At 39.2% G+C, this 24,951-nt stretch overlaps 2 protein-coding genes and 2 long non-coding RNA genes across 4 annotated transcripts; 2 read left to right on the forward strand and 2 right to left on the reverse strand.

Annotated features, from left to right (window-relative positions):
- Positions 1-9,383: 9,383 nt before the first annotated feature.
- On the forward strand, positions 9,384-12,635 carry LOC147558309 (uncharacterized). Its single transcript, XM_086659008.1, has 2 exons — positions 9,384-11,705; positions 11,838-12,635. Exons 1-2 carry the CDS (start codon positions 9,384-9,386, stop codon positions 12,633-12,635), a joined length of 3,120 nt encoding a protein of 1,039 aa, XP_086515134.1.
- A 161-nt stretch (positions 12,636-12,796) lies between these two features.
- Positions 12,797-14,911, forward strand: LOC147558310 (uncharacterized). Its single transcript, XM_086659009.1, has 3 exons — positions 12,797-14,069; positions 14,138-14,398; positions 14,559-14,911. The coding sequence occupies exons 1-3, from the start codon at positions 12,797-12,799 to the stop codon at positions 14,909-14,911; spliced, it is 1,887 nt and encodes a 628-aa protein (XP_086515135.1).
- Positions 14,912-15,692: 781 nt separating this feature from the next.
- Positions 15,693-20,865, reverse strand: LOC147558311 (uncharacterized). The gene is made up of 2 exons (XR_015234342.1): positions 20,695-20,865; positions 15,693-15,943 (listed from the first exon to the last, which is right to left on the reverse strand). It is a non-coding gene; the product is annotated as an uncharacterized LOC147558311 (long non-coding RNA).
- A 1,383-nt stretch (positions 20,866-22,248) lies between these two features.
- Positions 22,249-23,646, reverse strand: LOC147558312 (uncharacterized). The gene is made up of 2 exons (XR_015233470.1): positions 23,585-23,646; positions 22,249-22,456 (listed from the first exon to the last, which is right to left on the reverse strand). It is a non-coding gene; the product is annotated as an uncharacterized LOC147558312 (long non-coding RNA).
- Between the last annotated feature and the right edge of the window lie 1,305 nt (positions 23,647-24,951).

Consider the following 24,951-nt stretch of genomic DNA (forward strand, 5'->3'; position numbering starts at 1 on the left):
ATCGCGTCTATTAAAGGTTGGTCTCTCCACCAACTAGATGTAAATAATGCCTTTCTCCAAGGCGACCTCGATGAAGAGGTCTTCATGAAATTACCTCCCGGTTTCTCCTAACATGGGGAGTCCAAAGTCTGTCGCCTTCAGAAATCTCTCTATGGCCTTAAACAGGCATCTCGTCAATGGTTCTCAAAATTTTCATCCGTCCTTATCAAGAAGGGTTTCACTCAATCCCTCTCTGACTATTCATTATTTTCCCCTGCACATCTTCCGTACATCTATACGTTCTAGTTTACATAGATGATATTGTCATCACTGGAAATGATGAATCCGCCATTTCCAAACTTAAATCCTTTCTCCACGCCACTTTCTCTCTCAAGGATTTGGGTCCTCTTAAATATTTTTTAGGGATCGAGGTCTCCCGATCCTCCAAAGGCATATTCCTTTGTCAACGCAAATATGCCCTTGACATCATTAAAGACTCTGGTCTTTCGACATGTCGTCCTTCTCCTTTCCCAATGGAACAGAAACTTCGCCTCAGTCCTTCTGATGGTGATCTTCTTCCGGATCCCACCGTTTACAGACGGCTGATTGGTCGTCTTCTCTATCTCACCGTAACACGTCCTGATATCTGTTATGCGGTCAATAATCTTAGTCAATTTCTACAAAAACCTAGCACTACTCACCTTGATGCTGCTCATCGGGTCCTTCGTTATGTCAAAGGATCCATTGGCCATGGCCTTCTTCTCTCTTCTTCCAGTTCTCTGCACATCACTGGATACTGTGACTCTGACTGGGCTGGATGCCCCTCCACTCGTCGTTCTACCACGGGTTACTTCACTATGTTGGGTTCTAGCCCTCTCTCTTGGAAATCCAAGAAACAACCAACGATTGCTAAATCTTTTGCTGAAGCAGAGTATCGTGCGCTAGCACATCTCACTAGTGAGCTTCAATGGCTGAAGTACCTTCTCAAAGATCTTAGCATCGCACATTCTTCACCCATGACGGTTCACTGTGATAACAAAGTTGCTCTCCATATCGCCGATAACCCAGTCTTCCATGAACGAACAAAGCATATTGAGATTGATTGTCACTTCGTTCGGGAAAAGATCAAAGCAAATGTCATCGCTCCTCGTTTCACACCAACTTCTGAACAACTAGCGGATATCTTTACCAAACCACTAGGAGCTGATGCATTCAAGACGATTATTGGCAAGTTGGGCCTCACGTCCCTTTCGGCTCCAACTTGAGGGGGAGTGTTAGAATATAGCAGTTTTGCTATTATGTAAAGTTGTTAATTATTGTAATATTCATGAATAAAGAAGTTTCCCAAGTTTCCCAATATTCATGAATAGGGAAGTTTCCCATTATTCCTAAATTACTTCTATATGTAAATCCCTTGTAAACCTATAAATACTTGTGTAAATCAATGAATAAAACACACAGAGAAATCTTCTCACATATCTCTCTCTCTCTTTCTTGTCTTCTCTCTCTGTGTTCAAGCTATTATTATTCAAGAGGTATTTCCCTCTTCACAGAAGAGACAGACAAATAAATGTGAAATTAAACAAAAAGAAGACATGATGATCAATTGCCTTTTTTTTCTTTTGTTGAAACATCAATTGCCTTATTGTAAGAAATAAAATGTGGGATCAAAGAAAAAGAAGAGACCAAACATATGAGTGTTAGGCAAAAGGACATATGATAGATGTAGTGACCCACCACCATATGATGTGGGGGAAAGGAAGAAAGGATTGAAGATTCAAAGAAATATGAACCAGACACAATACCCACATACAATTAATCTCAAAGGTGTAATGAAAAGAGTCCAATGCCCCATCATGTATTTTTTTTTCAGAGTCATCTTTTTAATAATTTCTGGCAAAGAAAGAATATCTTGTTTGTGATTAATTATGTTATGTCTTGGTAGGCCTCACTATGTGTACATATTGCCTTCACTTTTTTCTTTTCTTTTTCTTTTTCTTATTATTACTATTATTATTATTATACCAATTTTCTTAGTAATTGCGATATCAATAGCAATTAAGAGAGTGTCCACAATCTTAGTTGTAGGCGTAACCACGTAAGCATCTATGCAAGGTCTGGCCAAGGTCGACTGTATGAAAATGAGACAAACATAAATGTATTTGACGTGTAGATACTAAATTATATTTAGTAACTATATTTTTTCTTAAATCTTAGGTTTCTAGGTTTGTTCTTCCCCAACCTCTATGACCCAAACGGACCACGCGACTCGTACGTGTTCTCAATCGTTTTGTCACTTTTAGTAAGTGTCATTTGTAATACTATGATCTAAACGATTTGACACGAAAATATTAACAAAAACTTGATAACTTTTGTTTTTAGACATGTTTGTTTTTTTAACATATGAGAAATGAGGAGCCTATTTTAAAGTATCTTGTATATTTTATGAAATAGGTCTTTTATTCAATATGGGGTCTTATCACGGATTAACAAAGAAGAGTGGGTATTCCAAACATCAACCTGGGAACCGAATAAAGAGACTAAAAAAAAGTACCTTTTTTTTTGTTGAGGAAAAAAAAAAGTACCTTTAACAATACTTTTAATCTAGTGTCCTATTAATCGTGATTATTCCTAAACTAATAGTTTTAACTTAATTGTCTGCATCTGAACTTAATCATCATGCTTAATTAACAATCATATCCATGTTATTTATTCATGGTTCCGATTCACCATTTTATTGGTTCTCCCTACCAATGTCCTAAATTTAAATAAATAAAAAAAGAATAAAAAAAATGTCCTAAATTTTAACTATGACATATGGAAAGTGTTTGGTACAAAGAAGTTTAGGTTTTCAGTATGGGGTATTAGACTTTAGAGGAAATTTGGCACAAGTCCAAATGGGCATCCCAAATGTGTGAAAAATCCTCACCAAATTGGTGATGAGAAACATGTCTACAAGAAAGAAGTTCGGTCTTTTTAGTATGGGGTATTAGACTTTAGAGGAAATTTGGCACAAGTCCAAATGGACATCCCAAATGTGTGAAAAACCCTCACCAAATTTGTGATGAGAAACATGTCTACAAGTCAAGTTTGGAGAAAAAAATTTAGGTATGGACCCTATTCAGATTGAAAAGACTAAGGTGCTGTTTGTTTTTTCATTTTTTCAGATCTGAAATCTGAATTGGCGACCAATTCAGATTTCAGATGTTTGTTTTTTTTATTTAGTACAATATGAATCAGTTAGAGGTCTGAATAGGCTGAATAAAAGCCCATTATTTTCAGACTTTAAAACAAGTCCGAAAGGTAAGCCTAATGTCTGAATTATATTTAATGACATTTTTAACCCTGTGATTTTAAAAAAATCCATCCCACTTTCAAGAATTTCACCAGCACCATCACCGGCTAAAACAACCACCACCACCGGATAAAACCACCACCACCAAAATCAAAACCACACCACTACCACCATAATCATAACCACCACCACCACCACCACCAAAAGAGTAATAACCTAAAACATAAAAACCCATTCAAAATTTTAGGTTAAAAGACTGTATCCATCAAACAAAAAGTTGATCTATCAATGAAAAAACAAATGAACAATCAATATAGAATTGCTAGTCAGATGAAGTTTACATATATACAGTTCAACATGACAAGATAAGAAAGGGGGTTGTGGGTATAATAAGATGGACTATGAAGAAAACCCTAGATTCCATAATCCAGCCGCCATAACATTTACTTATTTGCAGTAGGAATTATCAGCAAACCACCCTAGTTTCCATAATCCTACCGGACCGCCACCATCGACCACCACAAACACCCACGACCACCACCAAAGAGCAGGTATTTCGTTAGGTAGAAAGAGATCGGTGACGGCCTTCGGTTTGATAGAGAGAGAGAAATCGGCGTGAGTATTTGGTTCCATAAGAAGAGATCTGGTGAGGGTCTTCAATGAGAGAGAGAGAGAAATCCGGCGACTGTGAGGGAGAGAAGTAGGAGACGGAGATCTACTCTCTCTCAAAATCAAAACACAGAAAAAAACCCTAAAATTTTAGGGCTTTTTATACTCCTCATTTTAGATTTCGGGACAAACATAGAATTTTTTTATTTGTAAGGGATATAAAAGTCAAAAACCTATTCAGACCTAACAATTCAGATTTGAAAAACAAACATCTGACTCGTATTCAGATTCATGCATATTCAGATTCAGTCATTTCAGTTCAGCAAATTCAGATTCAGAAATTTCAGATTCAGACACAAATGAAAAAACAAACAGCACCTAAAATTCAGATTTCTGTGCCAAAAAGTCGATTTTAGGGGCTGAAATTTAAAAACAAAAATTCAATTTGTGGTAAGTCGGATGCACAAAGTTTGCCAAATGTAATATATAGATTGCAATTTCTTGTGTAGAATGATAATTTGAATAATGCATACTAATGGCCATCTATATAAAACGAATTACATTTTTTAGGGAAAAAAATATAGTATACAAATTGCAATTTGGATAAAATGGAAGAATTTACGTTGACGCGAAAAGTAAACTGACAGTCTTATGTGTTGGCTTTCCCCAACTTGACTTTGGAACCTACCAGGGTGCCCTGACGATGCAGAGAGCAAACAAAGACGAGTTTTCAAACTTTTTAAATATGTCACTCGTCTTATAATTATAAAGCAATCCAACAATCGATGGCTCCTTATGTTACCTTTTGTATCAGACCAAATCTTTAATAAATTTCGAATACAATGAAGAAAATACATTAGCTGAATGTTTACATTTCACCTATTTTAGAACCTCTTACTACTTTAAAGAACAATTCTCTTCAAAAAAATTCTTTCTTGTTTACATAATCGGTTGATAAGTCACGTTTAGGATTACCTAGGGTGTAGTGGCAACGTAATTTTGTCTAATTAACTGATTAATATTACAACTTGATACCAAGATATAACTATTGTACGCTAAGTACTTCCTGGCTTAAAGCATGATTTCGTGGTGTCCGTGAACTAAGTTGAATGATGCTCCATCTTAGTTACATATCAAGATAAAATTTTGTCTAATGTGTGTAAGAAAAATCCATCCTATATGGGCTAACATATGTGAAGTCATGTGTGTGGCCATCTTAGTACATAGTGAAGTAATAATAAGGATTGACTTGACTGTTAGGTATCAATGGGTCATGGAATAACTGTGTAGAGACTATTAGGTAATTTCTAATTTGGTGAGGACCCAAATTAAAAATAAAAGAAATACTTCAATAGTATAATTGGTTATGGTTTATGTCTGAGCGTATACTCCAAATCTCCAATATTAGATTGAATGTCTTAATCAAAAAAAGAGAAAGAATGGAGTAGAGAACCAAGTCGAAGATCAACCAATCAAGGCAACCATTAGCTATGGATGAAGGTATGCATTAGCGTTAAATTTTATTTCTTTGAATTTAATGGAGAACAAGTCTAAAATTTGTGGATTTAATATTGTATGGTGTAGTTTCTTGGTGGATTTTATGCTTGTATGGTTATGTCTTACAATTGGTATTAGAAAGATCTAGGGGCCACGAAGTTTGTGATTTCCCAAGGTGTATTTTTGCAAACTGGAAATGCAATATTTTTTTAAGTATGTCGAGTTCGGGAGAGAGTTAAGGTTAGAAACATTGTCTTGGAGGAAGAATAAATTGTGATTCTTTAATTATTTCTGAAAATGTACTAATTTTCGTGTGTATCATTGACGAAGAAGAAAATTTATGACACTTCGAAGACAATGTTGACCATCTCTCCTCCCAAAGTTGAGGAAATCGTTCCTAAAGAACACACTCAACAGCCTCGAGATGAAGCATCATTGAGGAGATCCATAAGAGAGGGATAAATGTTATTTTGGATATCCACGTTCCAATATAAAGTAGGAGTTGCCAGTGACCCCACTTTAAAGCGGGAGTTACCAACACCCCCATTTTAAAATTGGGTGAAATGGGTCAATACCCACCTCCAGTTTTAATGTGGCACGTGGGTTTGACAAGTTTGATGGTCTGAGTCAGACCCAATTGACTGCTCTGAGTCGGATCGGTCTGACTCATAGTCAGACCCATCTGACTAATTTGAGTAACAAATGTCTTACTAGGTCTAATGACTTGACTAAATTTGTGGCATGTTCGGATAAAGTGTTAACGATTTGAAAAAGAGATTGAAGGACTTCTTTTATGAATTTAAATAAAAGTCTATGGGTAGTATCTAAAAGAACTAATTGAAGCAAAATATATCACCAAAGTGACCTCTTTTGTACGCAGATTAGTTCATTAATAATGTTGGAACTGATTGTGTATGTAAATTAATGTAGGTATTAGTCGACTTAAAGGTAGTTTAATATTTGACATAATTGCAAAAACACATCCAACGATAAATGTGTGGTGATTGCAAGTTTGTCCATGTGAACAATGAGTTGGTCTAAAGATAGACTTGTTATGTGATATGATTTATCGTCTACATCTGATTGCTGCAAAAGAGATATCATTTACAAATTAGTATTATTGTCTGACGACTTGATATTAATGTTGTGTTTGATATTCTAATATGTATTCCGTAATTGTCAGATTTTGAAAGTCACTTAAGTTTGTTATGATGTGAACATGTGAATTTTTTGTATTTATTCTTTGTTTAGTTGTTGCATCTCTAACCATGAATACCGACAACATTCCTGTTCTCAATAAGAATAACTTTAAGGACAAAAAATAGAGCATTTTTGTCGTAGTCGGGTTAATCGGGCAAGCAATTTTGAAATTTGCCTTGCGTTGTCCATTGCCCGCCCCAAGCCCATTGAAAAGCTCGGGTATGGGCGGGCAGGTAGCATGTAAGTCCATGATTAAAAAAATTCACTTCTTCCCCTCTATTTATAAAGTCTGCAAATACCTTTCCTAATTTTAAAGAGGCAATGTGAGACTAATACTATAAATTATTTGTGTTGTTCTTTTTGAGAATTTAATCCCACATTGAAAACTAAGGAAGAATTCTTATGAGATCGTGACAATATAAACTTACCACATTCCTTGCCCCTCAAAGTAAACACTAATTCACTAACCCACTAAGAATTCTCTTGGCCCATCGCAAAGCAATACATTTGGTATGTGTGATTGCCCTTAAACATATTGTTTACCATCTCAACTAGGCCTAGAAACATAGACTGAACCCAAAAAAGTTGATGTAATTTAGTTGGGTACTGATGATGCATAAAATGTCTAGTCGTTGACTAACGTCTGAAAAGTCAAGATCAGAACTGAAGTCTAACGGTCAACCTGGCTTAAGGCAGCAGGACCGCTGAACCCTTGACGATCCGCTACATACTCCCCTAACTGGGAGGCCGGCTAAAGGAAACCAGCCCTGTAACACCCTCGGCATGAACAGATCATCCCTGGGGTCTCCAAAGGAATGAGTGGGGGCCCACGTAGGTTTGGTTGATGCCTTACACCCAGAACTGGGAAGGCATAAGGGCACTGACGTACCGACTTAATCCCGAAATATCTTAAAGATCCTAGTCGGCTAACAGATCTTGAAGTGTTTAAGCAAGTTTGGACTCCACGCGTCTAAGGGAGGAAAATTCTCCCAGAAGATCTATCACATCGGCAGGATATCAATTGAAGATCCTTGAACTTAGGAACTTTCGTCTATCCCGAATCCGAGATAAGCACAAAGGGAAAGTTTCCCTCAACGACAAAAATCGCCGCCTCTTAAGCCTATAAAAGGCCTCCCACATCGTCTTCCACAGGACATCTGAGAACATCGTCTTCTACTCCCAGAAACCCTAGAAGAAACATGCAGAGTTCCCATAACTCGTCCCCAAAAGGATCAATCAATATTCATTCTTTTACTACAAAGAGCACCCTGACTGTCTTGAGCGTCGAAGCGGTTTTCGAACCCTTTGCAGGTTTTCTCCCCTCGGGAGTTAGACGAACAGGACCTTGGGAGACGAAACATGAGCAAGAAGCAGGAACAAGGAGCAAGAGCGAGGAACGGATAGCCAGAACTGGAAGCAGGAACAGACGCAGGAATCTTACCTCACATAACAGAATATAACATCATAACGGAGGTTGTCATGCATCAACTCCCTTTTTCATGCTGATATAACGGAAAACCATTTTTTTACATCAGCAAGTACCATTAGGTAACACTAAGTGAGTGCGGGCATGGGCGGGTGTGCGGGTAGAGATTTTAACCCATGTTCGTCCACCAAAAATGGGTGGGTTGTGACCGGAGACGGGTGCGGTTGTCCATGATCCTCGTTGGGCTCGGGTGCCTGTGGGCGGGTTTGTGCCCATGGACATAATTCCTACCCCAAGGTCTCTTTGTAAGGATTGACTTCATCTTTACGTATCAAAGGGTCGTGAAATATATATATGTAGAGACTACTTTTGTGATTTTTAATTCGATGAGGGACCAACTTAAAAAATAAAATAAATAACTCAATTATATATTGGTTGTGGTTCCCATTTGGGTTCATACTCCAATTCTCTTCACTTAAAAGGAGCGAAAGGACGGAGGAGAAAACCAAATGGAAAATCAACCCAAACAAGTCAACCACTAGGCATAAATCAAGGTATGCTTCGGGTTTAGTTTCTTCTCTTTCACTCAAATGGAGAGGATGTCTAGAATTTATAGATTTAGGCAAGGTATGCTTGTATAATTGAGTTTGTCAAAGAAAATAAAAGTACAAGATTCAAACTATATCTTAAACCTTCAAAGGCCTGCCAGGGCTAAACCCCAATATGTAATCAACTACAACAGGAAGTATTGAATCTACTGCTCCTTCACTTACTCCATTTATGTGATCTTGTGAGTTATTACTTAATTGAATTTCCTTTCTACGTTCTGTTCCAGGTTTGTGTTTCTTTTTTATTTCTTTCTTTAGGAAAGAGTGGTCTACCCAGGCCAGAGAAGATTGGGTTTTTCTTAAGTTTCTTAGTTTTCTCTTCCTTATTCCTCTATCATCTTCATTTTTCCTCTTGCAGGGCAGTGATGGCTTAAACGGACATAATAACACTTGGTCGACGGCAACTACTACATCATCCAATGCACTCTTCTCAAATACAGATACTCAACAGTAAATGCTGATGTAATCTTTAGGAGTGTCTTTAGACTTCCCTCCTTATACCCCTTACATACTTCCACCGAGGTCCTTAATACTCAACACAAATGAATATCCCTTCGACAAGTGGCAGTATTTAGACAAAGTTGTGATCTCCCCAGCAACTGTTGGGATTGGGCCCACATCACACTTGATCCTCCGTTTTTGATATCATTCTTACCACCAGCTAATCAGGAAATTCAAATATCTTTCAATAGCGAATACTAACAAATCAGCACAACCTTCTGCACAGCGAGCTCAACTTCAATCGGATATCGATCATCTCTCCAAGATAATGACTGAGAATTTAGTATTGCCTCAACACTCCTACTCTGTAATCAGCTTTAGCAAGAGATTTGAACCTGAGCAACCTGAAATCCTAGCTCACACACAGTTGATCGGTCGAATTTGCAGTCCCAGGTATATTCCACTCTGGAAAGTAAAGGCTCAACTAAAATATCTCTGGTCAGTGGCTTTTCCCTTTAAAATTAACCCAATTCCTGAGAGATGCAATGCATTCATCTTCTCTTTTCATATAGAAGAGGACAGAGAATCTGTTTTTGACAACAGACCTTATGTGGTATGTGATCATTTCATGGTCTTAAAGGAGATGCAAGTAGGGTCTGACCCCAAAGATGAAGAATTGAATAAGGAGAAAATTGTAGTGGAGTTAAGAAACATACCTAAATGCTTACAAATTGAGCCTGATCTTAGACAAATAGCATCCCCTTTGGGTGATGTTGTCACCTTTATACCCAGTACTTGGACCAAGCTAGTAAAAGATAAAATCAAATTTGAAATTATCTTGGATGTTACTCAACCTTTGCTCACAGGCACCACAGTACAGATGCAAGGCGGATTCAACAAATGGTTTGATTTCCATTACTTTCCATTTCCTAAGTCTCTTTGTAAGATTTGTCGAATTTTAGACCATTCTCCCTACAAATGCAAAGACCAACAAGGTACAACAGAAATACATAACAATCAACATCAGTCCGATCTTGATACTTGTGAGGGGGTAGCTTCACCAACTGATATAATGATCTCCCAAGGTTCCGGGGACACAAGCACCATTCACCACCAGGAGCATTCAGAATGCTTTAACAAGGGAAAACAACTAGAAGTTCATATAGGAGAAAAAAGGAAACCCACTCCTCAGGAGGGGGATGATCAAGATTGCTTTTTGGCAGGAGTGGGTCAATTTATGAAACGGGTTAGGGACGACATCACCCCTTTTTCAGTCCAATCTAGTAGGACCGATGAACCTAGCAATCTGACCAGACTTGAAGCTATTGGGAGGCCGATGCATGACATCCCTCTGGAGGAACATAACCTCCCAATGATTTCAGCGGCTTTTTCGGATGAATATAACTTTGACAACTTATTTCCTGCTCCGAAGGCAATTCCTAGTAATTGGGGAATTACTAATCGTACTAACCGGCTGAGTCAAAATTTGATAATTAGAGAAGATACTACCTACAATTCAGCTCCGAAGTCGATTAAGGTGAAATCCAAACTCCCTTACTCCAAGAGATTGGCTTTTATTGATCAGCAAGCATTGGAAGATGGAGCCAAGCCTAGCCCAAGTGTTATTCACCCCAATAAGCCTTCAGTTGCCACTTCCCCCATTTCTGAGGTACATCTCTACATTTCTTTACTCTCTTTTCATGCTTTTATCTTGTCGTATCCTAATCTTATCTACATCTCTTATATCTCTGTCTTCTTTGTCAAATTTTCTCTTCAAAATATGGTTGTTCATTGCTCTCCTCTGAAAATACTTGCTTGGAACTGTAGAGGTCTTGGAAATAGATTCACCCTACAACATCTAAATCACTTGGTCGCCACTCACAGACCAGACATTTTGTTTCTCTCTGAAACTAAGCAAGCTTCAGACCCATCTACTAATAATAGATTCTTGTCGGCTTTCCCCAATCACTCTTTCATCCCTTCCGAAGGACTATCAGGGGGACTTTATCTTGCTTGGTCTGAGAAGTGGGATCTTCACATCATACAAAAGGACACCAATTTTATACATACTACACTCAAAGACATTCTTATGGGATCAATTGTGCACATGACCTTCTTCTACGGTCATCCCGACAGAAACCATAGACTGGAACCTTGGGACAGATTACAAACAACGATAGACAACAATCTTTCGAATCCCAATCCTTGGTTATTGATCGGTGATTTAAACTCCATTCTTGATGCGAAAGAAAAGCAAGGAGGTAGTTCCGTGACTGATAAAGATGTCTTCTCCCTCAGCAACAGGATTGAACATCTTGGACTCACAGACCAGGGATACATCGGACATCCTTTTACCTGGGATAATATGAAAAAGGGGTCTCATAATATACAAGAACGACTAGACAGAGCCATGGCTAATCTTCATTGGAACTCTTGGTTTCCGGATACTCAGGTGCATCATCTTCCTTTGATAGCCTCTGATCATAGGCCTCTACTAGCACAAACCAATACTACTAAACCTCACAGGAAACAATTTAAATTTTTTAGTGGCTGGTTGGCCGATCCGCAATGCAAAGTGGAAATCACCAATGCTTGGGAGGAAGATTGCCTTGCCTCGCCTCAACAATGTGTTAACCATAAGTTATCCAAGGTCAGAAACAGATTAGAAAAGTGGAACAGAAATCATTTTAACTCTCTTCAAACTGAATTGACAAATCTTATCTCTCGTTTAGATAAGGAATTGGATCCTTGCAAATGAATCACTTTGGCGCAACAAATACAGGTTAACTACAACCTCCAAGAGCATTATTGGAAAATCAAATCAAGAGATATGTCTATTAGCCTTGGGGACAAAAATTCTAAATACTTTCATGCTATTGCTTCAGCCCGAAAGGCCAACAATCATATAAAAGCCCTTTACAGTCAGGACAATAGATGGGTTACAAATCAGGAAGAATTACAAGTTATTCTTACTACACATCTTCAAACCCTCTCTCAAACTTCAAACCCTGACTTCGATCCTATCATCTCTGAACTGTTCATACCTCAAATTACTGAAGCTGACAATGACAGGTTGTTATCCATTCCCACTCATGAGGAAGTCACTGCAGTTATTAAACACATGAAGGGTGAGAAGGCACCTGGACCGGATGGGTTCTCCCCTATTTTCTTTCAGAAGAATTGGGATACTGTTGGCACCAATATCACTGAAATGGTCCAAGATTTTTTCAGAAGTGGAGAGATTTTGGATTTGTTTAACACAACTTACATCTCTCTCATCCCCAAAACTAAAACTCCCACCAACCCATCTGATTTTAGACCTATAAGCCTTTGTAACACAACATACAAGATTATCTCCAAACTTATATCCAATAGGATCAAACCTATATTGAATGAGATCATCTCACCAAATCAAGCAGCTTTCTTACCGGTTAGGCAAATCTCCGATAACGTGATCATTGCTCATGAAATTATCCATTCTATGAGAACAAAGAAAGGCAAAGCTAGATACATGGGGCTTAAACTTGATATGTCAAAGGCCTTTGTAGAGTTGAATGGTCTTTCCTGCTGTCCATTTTAAACAATCTTGGTTTTTCTACACATTTCTGTCATCTCATTAAACAATGCATATCAACTACATCACTGTCTGTTTTGCTTAATGGTAAGCCTTGTTCTTTCTTCTCTCCAACCAAAGGACTTAGACAAGGTGACCCACTGTCACCTTTCTTATTCATCATTTGTATGGAGGCTTTAAGCAGGCTCATTAACAAAGCGCAAGAGGAGGGTCATATAACAGGATTCCAACACTCCACTGCTGGACCCATTATCAACCATCTATTGTTTGCCGATGATTGCTTGATATTCATTAAGTTAGGCATTGACGAAGAACATTCCCTTTGCAACCTTCTTCAACATTTTGGTAGGATGTCAGGTCAGGTCATTAACTTCCAGAAATCAGGTATATTCTTTAGTCACAACAACCATCACAGATTGGGCAGGATGGTAGCCAGGATAATGAAAGTCAAAAGAATGGGTCCGGATGAGAAGTATTTGGGTACTGCCATGTTTATCGGGAAGTCTAAGATCAAGAGTTTTGATACTTTGATACAACAAATGCAATCAAAACTTTCAAGATGGAAAGCTAAACTTCTTTCTCAAGCAGGAAGAGCAGAATTAATTCGATCTTCTCTCTCTGCTGCCCCAAAATACCAAATGCTCTGTTTTGAAGTTCCGAGGAAGGTCATTAAGAGTATGGTATCCCTGCAACGGGACTTTTTGTGGGGGAAAAAGAATGGTAAGGGATTATGCCTTAAAGCTTGGTCTGTGCTCTCTAAGAAGAGGGCCCTTGGAGGACTTGGATTCCGAGATTTAATCAACGACAACAAAGCACTTATGGCCAAACAAATTTGGAGATTGAAAAGTAATAGGTCTTCCCTCCTTTCCAAATTTACTGCTGCCACATATCACCCTAATAAAGAGATCCGACAAGCTAAAGTACAAGGTACATCATGGTGGTGGAAATGTATAACAAAGCTTCTTCCTTTAGTTGGTACACAAACTGAATGGGAAGTCGGAAATGGGCAACATATAAACATCTGGTTAGATAGTTGGATTCCTGGCACAACATCTTTCAATATCACTCCTTCTAATAGTGTTTTCCAAACTGTTAGTCAGCTTCTGCTACCTCAAAACAACTTGGAATGGGATATTTCACTGTTGTCCCAACTTTTTTCTGAGGATATAGTCAGTAGAATCAAGACTATTCCTTTAGCCTCGAATCAATCAGACTTACCACACTGGAGTAAAACCAAGACCGGATCATATTCTGTTAAATCCATGTATAACATTCTCACTAGCCATCACCAACCTGAACTTAATGATGCTGAGTATTGGAGGAGGCTCTGGAAACTGAATTGCACTCCTAGAATACAACTATTCTTATGGAAACTTTCTAACAACGTACTCCCCACTTCTGAGTTATTATCTAAGTTCATTCCGTTAGATAATACACATTGTTTGCTGTGTAATGATCATAAGGATAGTTGAACCATTTATTCTTTAATTGTCCCTTCATAAAAGCAGTTTGTTTTGCGCTCCCTATCACATTGAGAATAGAGGCACTGAAGAAGGATCACTTTAAGGATTTCATGCTATCTCTCATGGCTCTTAATGAGATTGATCCCCAATCTATCATTTACATTACTTCATCACTATGGATGGTCTGGAAAATAAGATGTGAAGCACTATTCCAGAACAAGAAATCTTCAATCCAAGAATGTATCGTTCGAATCCAGACTCTGGTTGAAGATCAAATCCGACTTTTGAGTTCCTCCACTCACCCTGGTAATATTGTTCCTGAATTACCGCTTAACACCAATACCAACTGGACTCCCCCCTCTTCCTACCATGATAAAATGCAACTTTGATGTTTCCTTCACTCAGGTCAATGAAGATGCGGCCATTGCCATTATTTTTCATGATGCTTTATCCAATTGTATTGCAGGGAAATCCTTCATCACTCGATGTAGATCAGTAGATGAGGGCGAAGCTCTGGCGGCTTATCATGCTTTACTTATGGCCAGAGATATGAATTTTTTGAAGCTCATTTTGGAGGGGGATTCCAAAAACATAATAGCAGCAATCAATGGAGATGACAAGGCAGCACACTGGACTAGTCATAGAGTCATCAACTCAGTCAGATCATTGAGATCTTCTTTTGTTACTTTTCAATGTAAATTTGTATATAGATCAGCTAACTTCAAAGCTGATGCACTTGCTAAACTTACTAGAAGTTCTCTTACTCCTCAAGAATGGGAATCTGTAAGTCCACTCTTAGAGATAACTGCTAGGTTGTAATTGTGTTATTTTCTAATGGCTGTTTCTCTTTAAAAAAAAAACAGTGACAGGACGGGTTGAGAGCAGACGTAACTATGATTTATGACGCAGTTGAACCATGTCATGATCAGCCCCAACCCTAATCCAACGGCTTCTTAAACCTTTCGTGGGACCATAGGTCCATTCCTAGTGAAGCACGGACTAATAAATAAATAAAGAAACATAGATGAAAACAAGAAGCACAAAAGAAGAAAAGGCAGAGGAAGCACGGACCATAGGTCCAATCTCTGTTTAATGAAGATGACACATTATTTTATCAAGCGACACAAGACTATCTTCATTCTTAAACTAAAAATTGGATGGCGTCAGCTGATAATTAAAACTATCTTCATTCTTAAACTAAAAATTGAAACGTGATTTATCTCTAAGAACCAATACTGTTATTGAAACTTTTCCATATTTGAGATGATGTTCAGGTTAATTGGGTTGTAAGAATAGTAGAATATAAATTTTCAGACAAAACTTGAACTACTACATGTTGTATCCTTTGCCCTTATGGTTCATTAAGATGTTGGAAATTAGGCCCAAGACCAGATTTGGTCTTTGTCTTTATGTATCTTCTCGGTTTGGACTCTGTTCAATATTTTTACATACTCTGGTGTCATATGCGAATTTCTGCAAGTTTGTCCAAGTCTATGCTTGTAACGCCCCAAATCTAGATTTCCACGTCGGCCGCCATGAAAACCTAAACTCAAAGCATTTCTCCGCAGAACAGTAAACATAGTCGATATATCCATCAAAAGAGACAAATAATATCAAATGTGAAGCTCATAAGAATCAATAAATCATCTAAAAGAAATCCATTAAACTTTCTTAACTCAAACAATGGTTCTGAATCATCGACACGTAGGTCGGACAATAACGAATGAAACAAATAACTATCTAGAAAGTGAAACTCCAAATAACTACCTAATCTCGAAAGCGAAAACTAAGAAAGAAGCTCTGAGCTGACGAACTGGGATCAAGCTGGTGGCGCTCCCCGATCTCTATCACCTGAAAAATAGTAGGCTGGGTCAGAACCCAGCTAGTAGATTTCTAATTACCTAAGGTCTAAATAGACCAATTCAACACAAAACCAAGTATCGAACAACAGAACAATAATAACAGTCCATTATGTTACACCTTTCGTGCTAACACAATTGAAGTCAACCTGTTACACGGTTGAAGAAATTCATACAATACAACTTCCCTTTTGGAGGGGCATAACCAATTTTGAGGTCCACAAGATAGCGTCACTTACCATTCGTGTTTGCATCGACTTAAACCTCTCAATAGACAAAGGATACCATCCAAAAAGGGAATCCGTGCAACACGAGCACAGTGCAACACTAGCACTTTACATATGAGCAGGAGGCGAGCCAACCTCTAGTTGGTAATTACTTCTCACACTAGAAGTATGTGGTCCACAAGAATGATCTTGTGTTTGCATCGATCATCCTGTCGAGCCAACCACCTATGGATTACAACCGTCAATCCATATTAGAACCCAAGCCCCTGGTCCACTAGGTTGTCCAATATCAAATTGACAAACCCGTGTTTGCAATCGACCCACATGTCGAGCCAACCAGTCTTAGTTCAATCCATTAACGAAACTCAAGATCATGGTCTACCAAGTTATCCAATATCGTAATGGTAACTAGTGTTTGCAATCGATCCACATGTCGAGCCAACCATTCTTGGTCCCGACTAGCCTATGCTTTCTAGGTTAACAACCTAAAGCAATATATCACACACAACTATTGATAGCACTTATGCTCCAATATCATACACATCATCTCATACAATCAATTATCAACATAAATAACATAAACACAAACAATTCTTAATATCTAGGCTGTTGTCCGGGTGTATATATATACCATATTTATATAACCTAAATAACCTAGGTTGCTGTCCGGGTATATGTATACTCCATTAATATAACTATAATGATCTAGGGTTACTATGTTGTTGTTGTAATTAGTTTCTAATCATAATATATATCTATGGTATCACTAATTAGTTCTAAGTTGATGATAACCTAGTAAACAACAATGGTTCAAAGCTATTATAGTCCTACTATCCAAAACTAGGTTAAAAATTAAAGAGGGCTATATAAACCCTAGGGAAGAAGAAACCTACTTGATTTTTAGTACCAAGAAGAAGAAACAAATTCTCTAGCAAAGCCTTTTTGATCCACCTTCTCCTTCTTCTTCACTTTCTCTCTCTAAACCCTACTATCTCTCTTTAAAGTCCTCTCACAACTCACGGGTGTAAGGGAAGGAAAGAAACCAAATTGAATCTGGTGGGTGTTAGGGATTTAAGGGATATTAATTTCGTTTTGCTAAAGGCACCCCCATAAATTAGTAGGGACACTACAATCTCCCCTCCTAAAAGGAAATTTCGTCCTCGAAATTGAACGTACCTGACGAGAGGAAAAGATGAGGATAACGAAGTTGCATATCATCCTCACGTTCCCAAGTAACTTCCTTGTCATTGTGGTGATGCCACTGAACCTTGACCATGGGGATCGTCTTTCGGCGAAGAACATGCTCTCTGCGATCAATGATACGAACTGGTTCCTCTTCATATGATACATTTGGTTGGAGCTCCAAATCATGGTAATCTATCACTGAATGTTGATCTCCATCTCTCACGTGTTTTCGAAGCATCGAAATGTGAAAGACATTGTGGACTCCTGTGAAGCTTGCAGGCAAGTCAAGACGATAGGCTACTTTTCCCACCTTCTCAACTATTCTGAAAGGTCCAATATACCTGGGAGCCAACTTTCCTTTCTTACCAAATCGCAAAACACCTTTCATAGGTGACACCTTCAACAAAACTTCATCTCCAACAATAAACTCCAAATCCCTTCGTCGGTTGTCGGCATAACTCTTTTGACGACTTTGAGCTGCTTGGAGCCTACTTCGAATCAAAGCAATTTTCTCAGAAGTGTCACGAATCACCTCTGGTCCTTCTAGTTTAGCGTCACCTGCCTCTGTCCAACACAATGGTGACCGACAAGGTCTCCTGTATAATGCCTCGAAAGGTGCCATGCCAATACTAGATTGGTAACTATTATTATATGCGAATTCTACCAAAGGCAAATGATCTTGCCAACTCCCTCCAAGATCTAGTATTGAGCATCTCAACATATCTTCAAGTACTCTGTTAACTCGCTCTGTCTGCCCATCAGTCTGAGGATGAAAAGCTGTACTGAAATGTAAAGATGTCCCCATAGAAGTTTGGAAACTCTTCCAAAACCGTGAAGTAAAGGACGAATCTCTGTCTGAAACAATGGACACCGGAACTCCGTGTAACCTGACAATTTCCTTAATGTAAAACTGCGTCAGTCGGTCCCCACTATCTGTCGTCTTCACTGGTAGGAAGTGAGCCGACTTTGTCAACCTATCAACTATCACCCAAATAGCGTCAGAGCCTCTACTAGATCGCGGTAAACCCGTGATGAAGTCCATCGATATATTCTCCCATTTCCACTCCGGAATGGGCAACGGTTCCAAGAGTCCGGATGGATGTCGATTTTCCGCTTTCACCATCTGACACACATTACACTTCCTCACATACTCCGCAACATCTTTCTTCATCCCTGACCACCAGTACTGCCTCTTCAAGTCTTTGTACATCTTGTTACCCCCGGGGTGAACTGTGTACTTACTTCGGTGTGCTTCATCTAATATATCCCGTCTCAAGACCGGATCTGCCGGTACATATAATCTCCCTCGAAATCACAATCCGCCGTCCTGCCCGGTACTAAACTCAGTCTCAGTCTCTTGCATTAACGAAACATGTTTCTGGCCCCACTCATCATCAATTTGGGCATCCACAATACGATTCAGCAAAGATGGTCTAACAACCATACTACCCAGAAATAACGAGTCAACTCCTGACCCAACCACGTCAATGTCGTATGTTGCTACATCCTCCAACATCTTCCACTGGTTCATCATCAATGTTGCCACGATACCCCTCGGTTGTCGGCTTAGTGCATCGGCTACCACATTTGCCTTACTCGGGTGGTATTGCAACGTGAAGTTATAATCCTTCATCAACTCCAACCACCTGCGCTGACGCATGTTCAATTCCTTTTGTGAGAAGAGATACTTGAGGCTCTTATGATCAGTAAAGAGATCGAACTTCTCACCATACAGATAGTGCCTCCAAATCTTCAAAGCAAACACTATAGCTGCCAACTCTAAGTCATGAGTTGGATAGTTTTGCTCATGTGGCCTCAACTGCCTAGAAGCATAAGCAACCACTTTATCTTTTTGCATCAATACACACCCTAAACCCTGAATAGAAGCATCTGTATAAATCACAAATCTGGTGCCACTCTCTGGAATGACCAACACCGGTGCCGTAGTCAACTTCGTTTTAAGTTCTTTGAAAGCCTCATCACACTTTATATCCCATGAGAATGTCACTCCTTTCTTTGTAAGATTTGTCAAAGGTCCTGCAATACTTGAGAACCCTTTGATGAACCGACGATAATACCCAGCCAATCCCAGAAAACTGCGAATCTCAGTAACCGAGGTAGGCTGCTTCCAATTAAGATAGCTTCAACCTTAGAAGGGTCAACCAATACTCCGTCCTTAGAAATAACATGGCCTAGGAATTTTACTTCTTCTTGCCAAAAATCACATTTCTCGAACTTCGCATATAACTGATGTTCCATCAGTCTCTCTAACACCAATCTCAAGTGATCTTCATGATCCTCCTTAGTCTTGGAGTAGATAAGAATGTCATCAATAAAGACAATGACAAATTTATCCAAGAAGTCCCTGAACACCCGATTCATGAGGTCCATAAACACTGCAGGAGCGTTAGTCAAACCGAAAGACATAACAAGAAACTCATACGAACCATAACGTGTCACAAATGCCGTCTTAGGAATGTCCTCCTCTCGGACTCGTAACTGATGGTACCCTGACCTCAAGTCAATCTTAGAGAACCACTTGGTCCCTCTCAGTTGATCGAACAGATCGTCAATCCTTGGTAAAGGATATTTATTCTTCACAGTAACCTTGTTGAGCTCTCTATAGTCAATACACAACCGCAACGTACCATCTTTCTTTTTAACAAAAAGAACAAGTGCACCCCAAGGAGAACTACTCTGACGTATGAACCCCTGATCTAGTAATTTCTGAATCTGGTCCTTAAGCTCTCGCAGTTCTATCGGAGCCATTCGATAAGGAGTTCGGGCTATAGGTTTAGTACCCGGTTCTAACTGAATGCAGAAGTCAACCTCTCTGCGTGGTGGCAACCATGGTACATCTCTGAACACATCGTGGTACTCACTAACCACATCAATACTATCAAGCCCCTCACTCATTACCGGATGCTCTTCTAGCTCTACGTTACTCAAGTGAACCTCTCTCATCGGACGAGTCAATGCTGACACTACAAACACTTCTCCCCTGGAAGAGAAAATGTGACTGTTTTGGCATAACAGTCCACAAGTGCATGGCATGAGGCAAGCCAATCCATGCCTAAAATCACATCATATCGCACCAACTCAAGCACAAAAAGGTCTGCAGCGAAGTCTCGCTCACCTAATCTAATAATACACCCCTTACAGATGTGGTCTATCACGATCAAACCACCCCAAGCAGAAGACACCGAAAAAGATCTCCCACATCGATCTAACTCTATGGGTAACTTACGAACAAAAGAAATAGAGATAAATGTGCCCATGGCACCAGGATCAAATAAAATTTTACCCATTCTAGTATGAATAAGGAATGTACCTTCCACCACATCAGTAGGTGCGCGGTCATCTCTAGGAAGGATGGCATTCAACTGTGGTTGTTGCCCACGTCCCTGTGGTCTGCCCTGCGGGTTACGCTCATGATGACGCCCCTGATTTCCTGTCTGAGCTCTAGTCCTCCTCGGACAATCAAAAGACCTGTGTCCTACTTCCTGACAATTAAAACAAACCCCTCTAAAGGGTCTCTGTCCCACACCATCAACATTAGCCACTAGCGGTTGCCTATCTGTAATCATCACTGCCATATCCCGGTTGCCTCCCTCGACCCGAGGCCTCTTACCGTCCCGCTGACCATTATAGTCGTTGCGCTGATTCCACCCAACCTTCCCATAATTTCTACTGTTCCCCTTCTGTTCACCCTTGCTTTGCACTTTGATTCCTCTCTGCTTCTTTGCCTCCTGTACCCGAGCATCGTGAACCTTAGCACAAGAAACCACCTTCTGATAGGTGTCGAAACTAGGTTGCCCTGCAATGTACCTAGCAATGTTGTCACGCAACCCATTTACAAACCTCTCGATCTTTTCCTCCTCTGTGGGAATCAGTTGAGTAGCGAAGAGGGAGAGTCTGTGAAACTCATTCTCATATTCCAAAACTGATTGATTCTCCCCTTGCTTCAATTCTTGAAATTCCCTCTTAAGTGTTTGTTGTGCCGAGAAAGGAATAAAGTTTTCCATGAAGACTTTCTTAAATTCTTCCCAGGTGAACCTCAACGGATCCACTAGCCTAGACTGAGTGTCCCACCAAGTAGCTGCATTCTTCTTCAACTGGAACACTGCCATCTGTTGCTTATATTCCTCGGAGCAATCAAATGCCACGAACATCCTCTCTATCTCCTTACATCATTCATATGCCTCTACCGGTCCTCCAGTCCCATCAAATATTGGCGGTTTCATTTTCATAAACTCATGGTAGTACTTCAACCAGGTCATCTCAGTCGGTGGTCTCAGATTCACAGCAGGACCTCCCGTCTCTAGTGTCGGATTCTGCGTCCGAGCTTGTTCCCTTGTTTGAGCCTCTGCTGCGATGTTAATCAAATTTTTCAATGCGGCTGCATCAATTGTCACTCTCTCTCCTCCGTTCAGATTAGGATTTGTGGTCTCATGACCCCCTGACTGTCCATGTGTACCCTCTGGTGCTGTAGAACCCCTTTCCTCAGGTAGGACACCTCGACCTCGACCTTTACCACCCCCTCGGGTGCGAGCACTGCGACGACCTCTGCCACGACCAGTAGCCCCTTCGCTAACCATAACTCTATTCAAATCCAAAAGGGAAATCAACTCAAAACTTAGACAAGCTCCGTACAAAATTAACTACGTACTATGCGCTTAGAGGGGTTGAACCCTACACACTGATCCTAGGATTTATTAACCTAGAGCTCTGATACCACTTTGTAACGCCCCAAATCTAGATTTTCACGTCGGCCGCCATGAAAACCTAAACTCAAAGCATTTCTCCGCAGAACAGTAAACATAGTCGATATATCCATCAAAAAAGACAAATAATATCAAATGTGAAGCTCATAAGAATCAATAAATCATCTAAAAGAAATCCATTAAACTTTCTTAACTCAAACAATGGTTCTGAATCATCGACACGTAGGTCGGACAATAACGAATGAAACAAATAACTATCTAGAAAGTGAAACTCCAAATAACTACCTAATCTCGAAAGCGAAAACTAAGAAAGAAGCTCTGAGCTGACGAACTGGGATCAAGCTGGTGGCGCTCCCCGATCTCTATCACCTGAAAAATAGTAGGCTGGGTCAGAACCCAGCTAGTAGATTTCTAATTACCTAAGGTCTAAATAGACCAATTCAACACAAAACCAAGTATCGAACAACAGAACAATAATAACAGTCCATTATGTCACACCTTTCGTGCTAACACAATTGAAGTCAACCTGTTACACGGTTGAAGAAATTCATACAATACAACTTCCCTTTTGGAGGGGCATAACCAATTTTGAGGTCCACAAGATAGCGTCACTTACCATTCGTGTTTGCATCGACTTAAACCTCTCAATAGACAAAGGATACCATCCAAAAAGGGAATCCGTGCAACACGAGCACAGTGTAACACGAGCACTTTACATATGAGCAGGAGGCGAGCCAACCTCTAGTTGGTAATTACTTCTCACACTAGAAGTATGTGGTCCACAAGAATGATCTTGTGTTTGCATCGATCATCCTGTCGAGCCAACCACCTATGGATTACAACCGTCAATCCATATTAGAACCCAAGCCCCTGGTCCACTAGGTTGTCCAATATCAAATTGACAAACCCGTGTTTGCAATCGACCCATATGTCGAGCCAACCAGTCTTAGTTCAATCCATTAACGAAACTCAAGATCATGGTCAACCAAGTTATCCAATATCATAATGGTAACTAGTGTTTGCAATCGACCCACATGTCGAGCCAACCATTCTTGGTTCCGACTAGCCTATGCTTTCTAGGTTAACAACCTAAAGCAATATATCACACACAACTATTGATAGCACTTATGCTCCAATATCATACACATCATCTCATACAATCAATTATCAACATAAATAACATAAACACAAACAATTCTTAATATCTAGGCTGCTGTCCGGGTGTATATATATACCATATTTATATAACCTAAATAACCTAGGTTGCTGTCCGGGTATATGTATACTCCATTAATATAACTATAATGATCTAGGGTTACTATGTTGTTGTTGTAATTAGTTTCTAATCATAATATATATCTATGGTATCACTAATTAGTTCTAAGTTGATGATAACCTAGTAAACAACAATGGTTCAAAGCTATTATAGTCCTACTATCCAAAACTAGGTTAAAAATTAAAGAGGGCTATATAAACCCTAGGGAAGAAGAAACCTACTTGATTTTTAGTACCAAGAAGAAGAAACAAATTCTCTAGCAAAGCCTTTTTGATCCACCTTCTCCTTCTTCTTCACTTTCTCTCTCTAAACCCTACTATCTCTCTTTAAAGTCCTCTCACAACTCACGGGTGTAAGGGAAGGAAAGAAACCAAATTGTAACTGGTGGGTGTTAGGGATTTAAGGGATATTAATTTCGTTTTGCTAAAGGCACCTCCATAAATTAGTAGGGACACTACAATGCTAACTCTTAAAATATATGAGAATGTGACGCAGGGGAAATCTCTCAAAAGTCTTAGATCTTCTTCTAAAGATTATAGAACCGAAACTAAGATATGATGTAAACTAAAATACTGAACTTTATTCATAATATTGAATGAATAAAACAACTCCTAGGTCCTCCCTTAGAGCATCTCCAATGCAAAATTTAAGAAAAAAACTCTATTTGGCTTATGTGAAGAGAGTCACAATTGAGATTCTCTTTCCTATGTGGCTAACTTGAGTGTCTCTAATTCAAGTCCTTCTCCAATGCAACACTCTAAAAACTCTAATAGATACACATGTCACATATACATTTAATAAGAAAAAGTGGTTGAAAAAGAAAGGTTTTCTATTGGTCCAAAAATTAAATTTGATGACTAGGACACTTAAGACTCTCAAAAGAGATCTCAAAAATAGAGTTTCTGGTTGAGACATCTTAAAACTTATATAGACTTAAGATTTCCTTGACCTAATCAAACTCAAATAACAACTTCTAAGAAAATAAAACACTGTAATCCCAAAAATAACAAAATACCTAAACTAAACACTTACTAAAAATAGTAAAAAGAACTACTAAAAGTCTGTTTTGAGGACCTAAACGATGGAATTTGTCCCTTAAAATGGGCCGGTTATGGCGAAGCGACAATGAATGAGCGGAAGGTTACGCACCATCCCTCAAAATTTCGTCTAATTCCGACACCCGTATCTTCAATTTTGCCCATTTAGTCTGTCACCTTTATACTTGGACGCATCAATTCTTTCCATGTATTTTTCGGCCAATTCCTCCATTTCAGAATGTGTGCAAACTTTACACTCACGAAACTGTACAAACTTCTGATGGAAACCCATCTATAAACCTTATCACAAATCTGTGCAAACTTTACTCTCACGAATCTGTACATACTTATGATACAAACTCGTCTATAAACCTTACTAAAATGTTGAAGCCTCAAAATAATTGTTCGATCTTTTCTACGAAAGAAAATTTGTCCTAGTAAGATTTACCACGTCTCACCAATACAAAGGCATTTGAATTTGCCCTAGTAGGAAAATTTGTTATCTACATGTGAATCAATGACAATCAGGGTGATTTAAGAGCCTTCAAGGC

Source organism: Eschscholzia californica, unplaced genomic scaffold (genome assembly GCF_041429995.1).
Source record: "Eschscholzia californica isolate CP2 unplaced genomic scaffold, dmEscCali1.0.p SCAF_2, whole genome shotgun sequence".
Classification (NCBI taxonomy): Eukaryota; Viridiplantae; Streptophyta; class Magnoliopsida; order Ranunculales; family Papaveraceae; genus Eschscholzia; species Eschscholzia californica.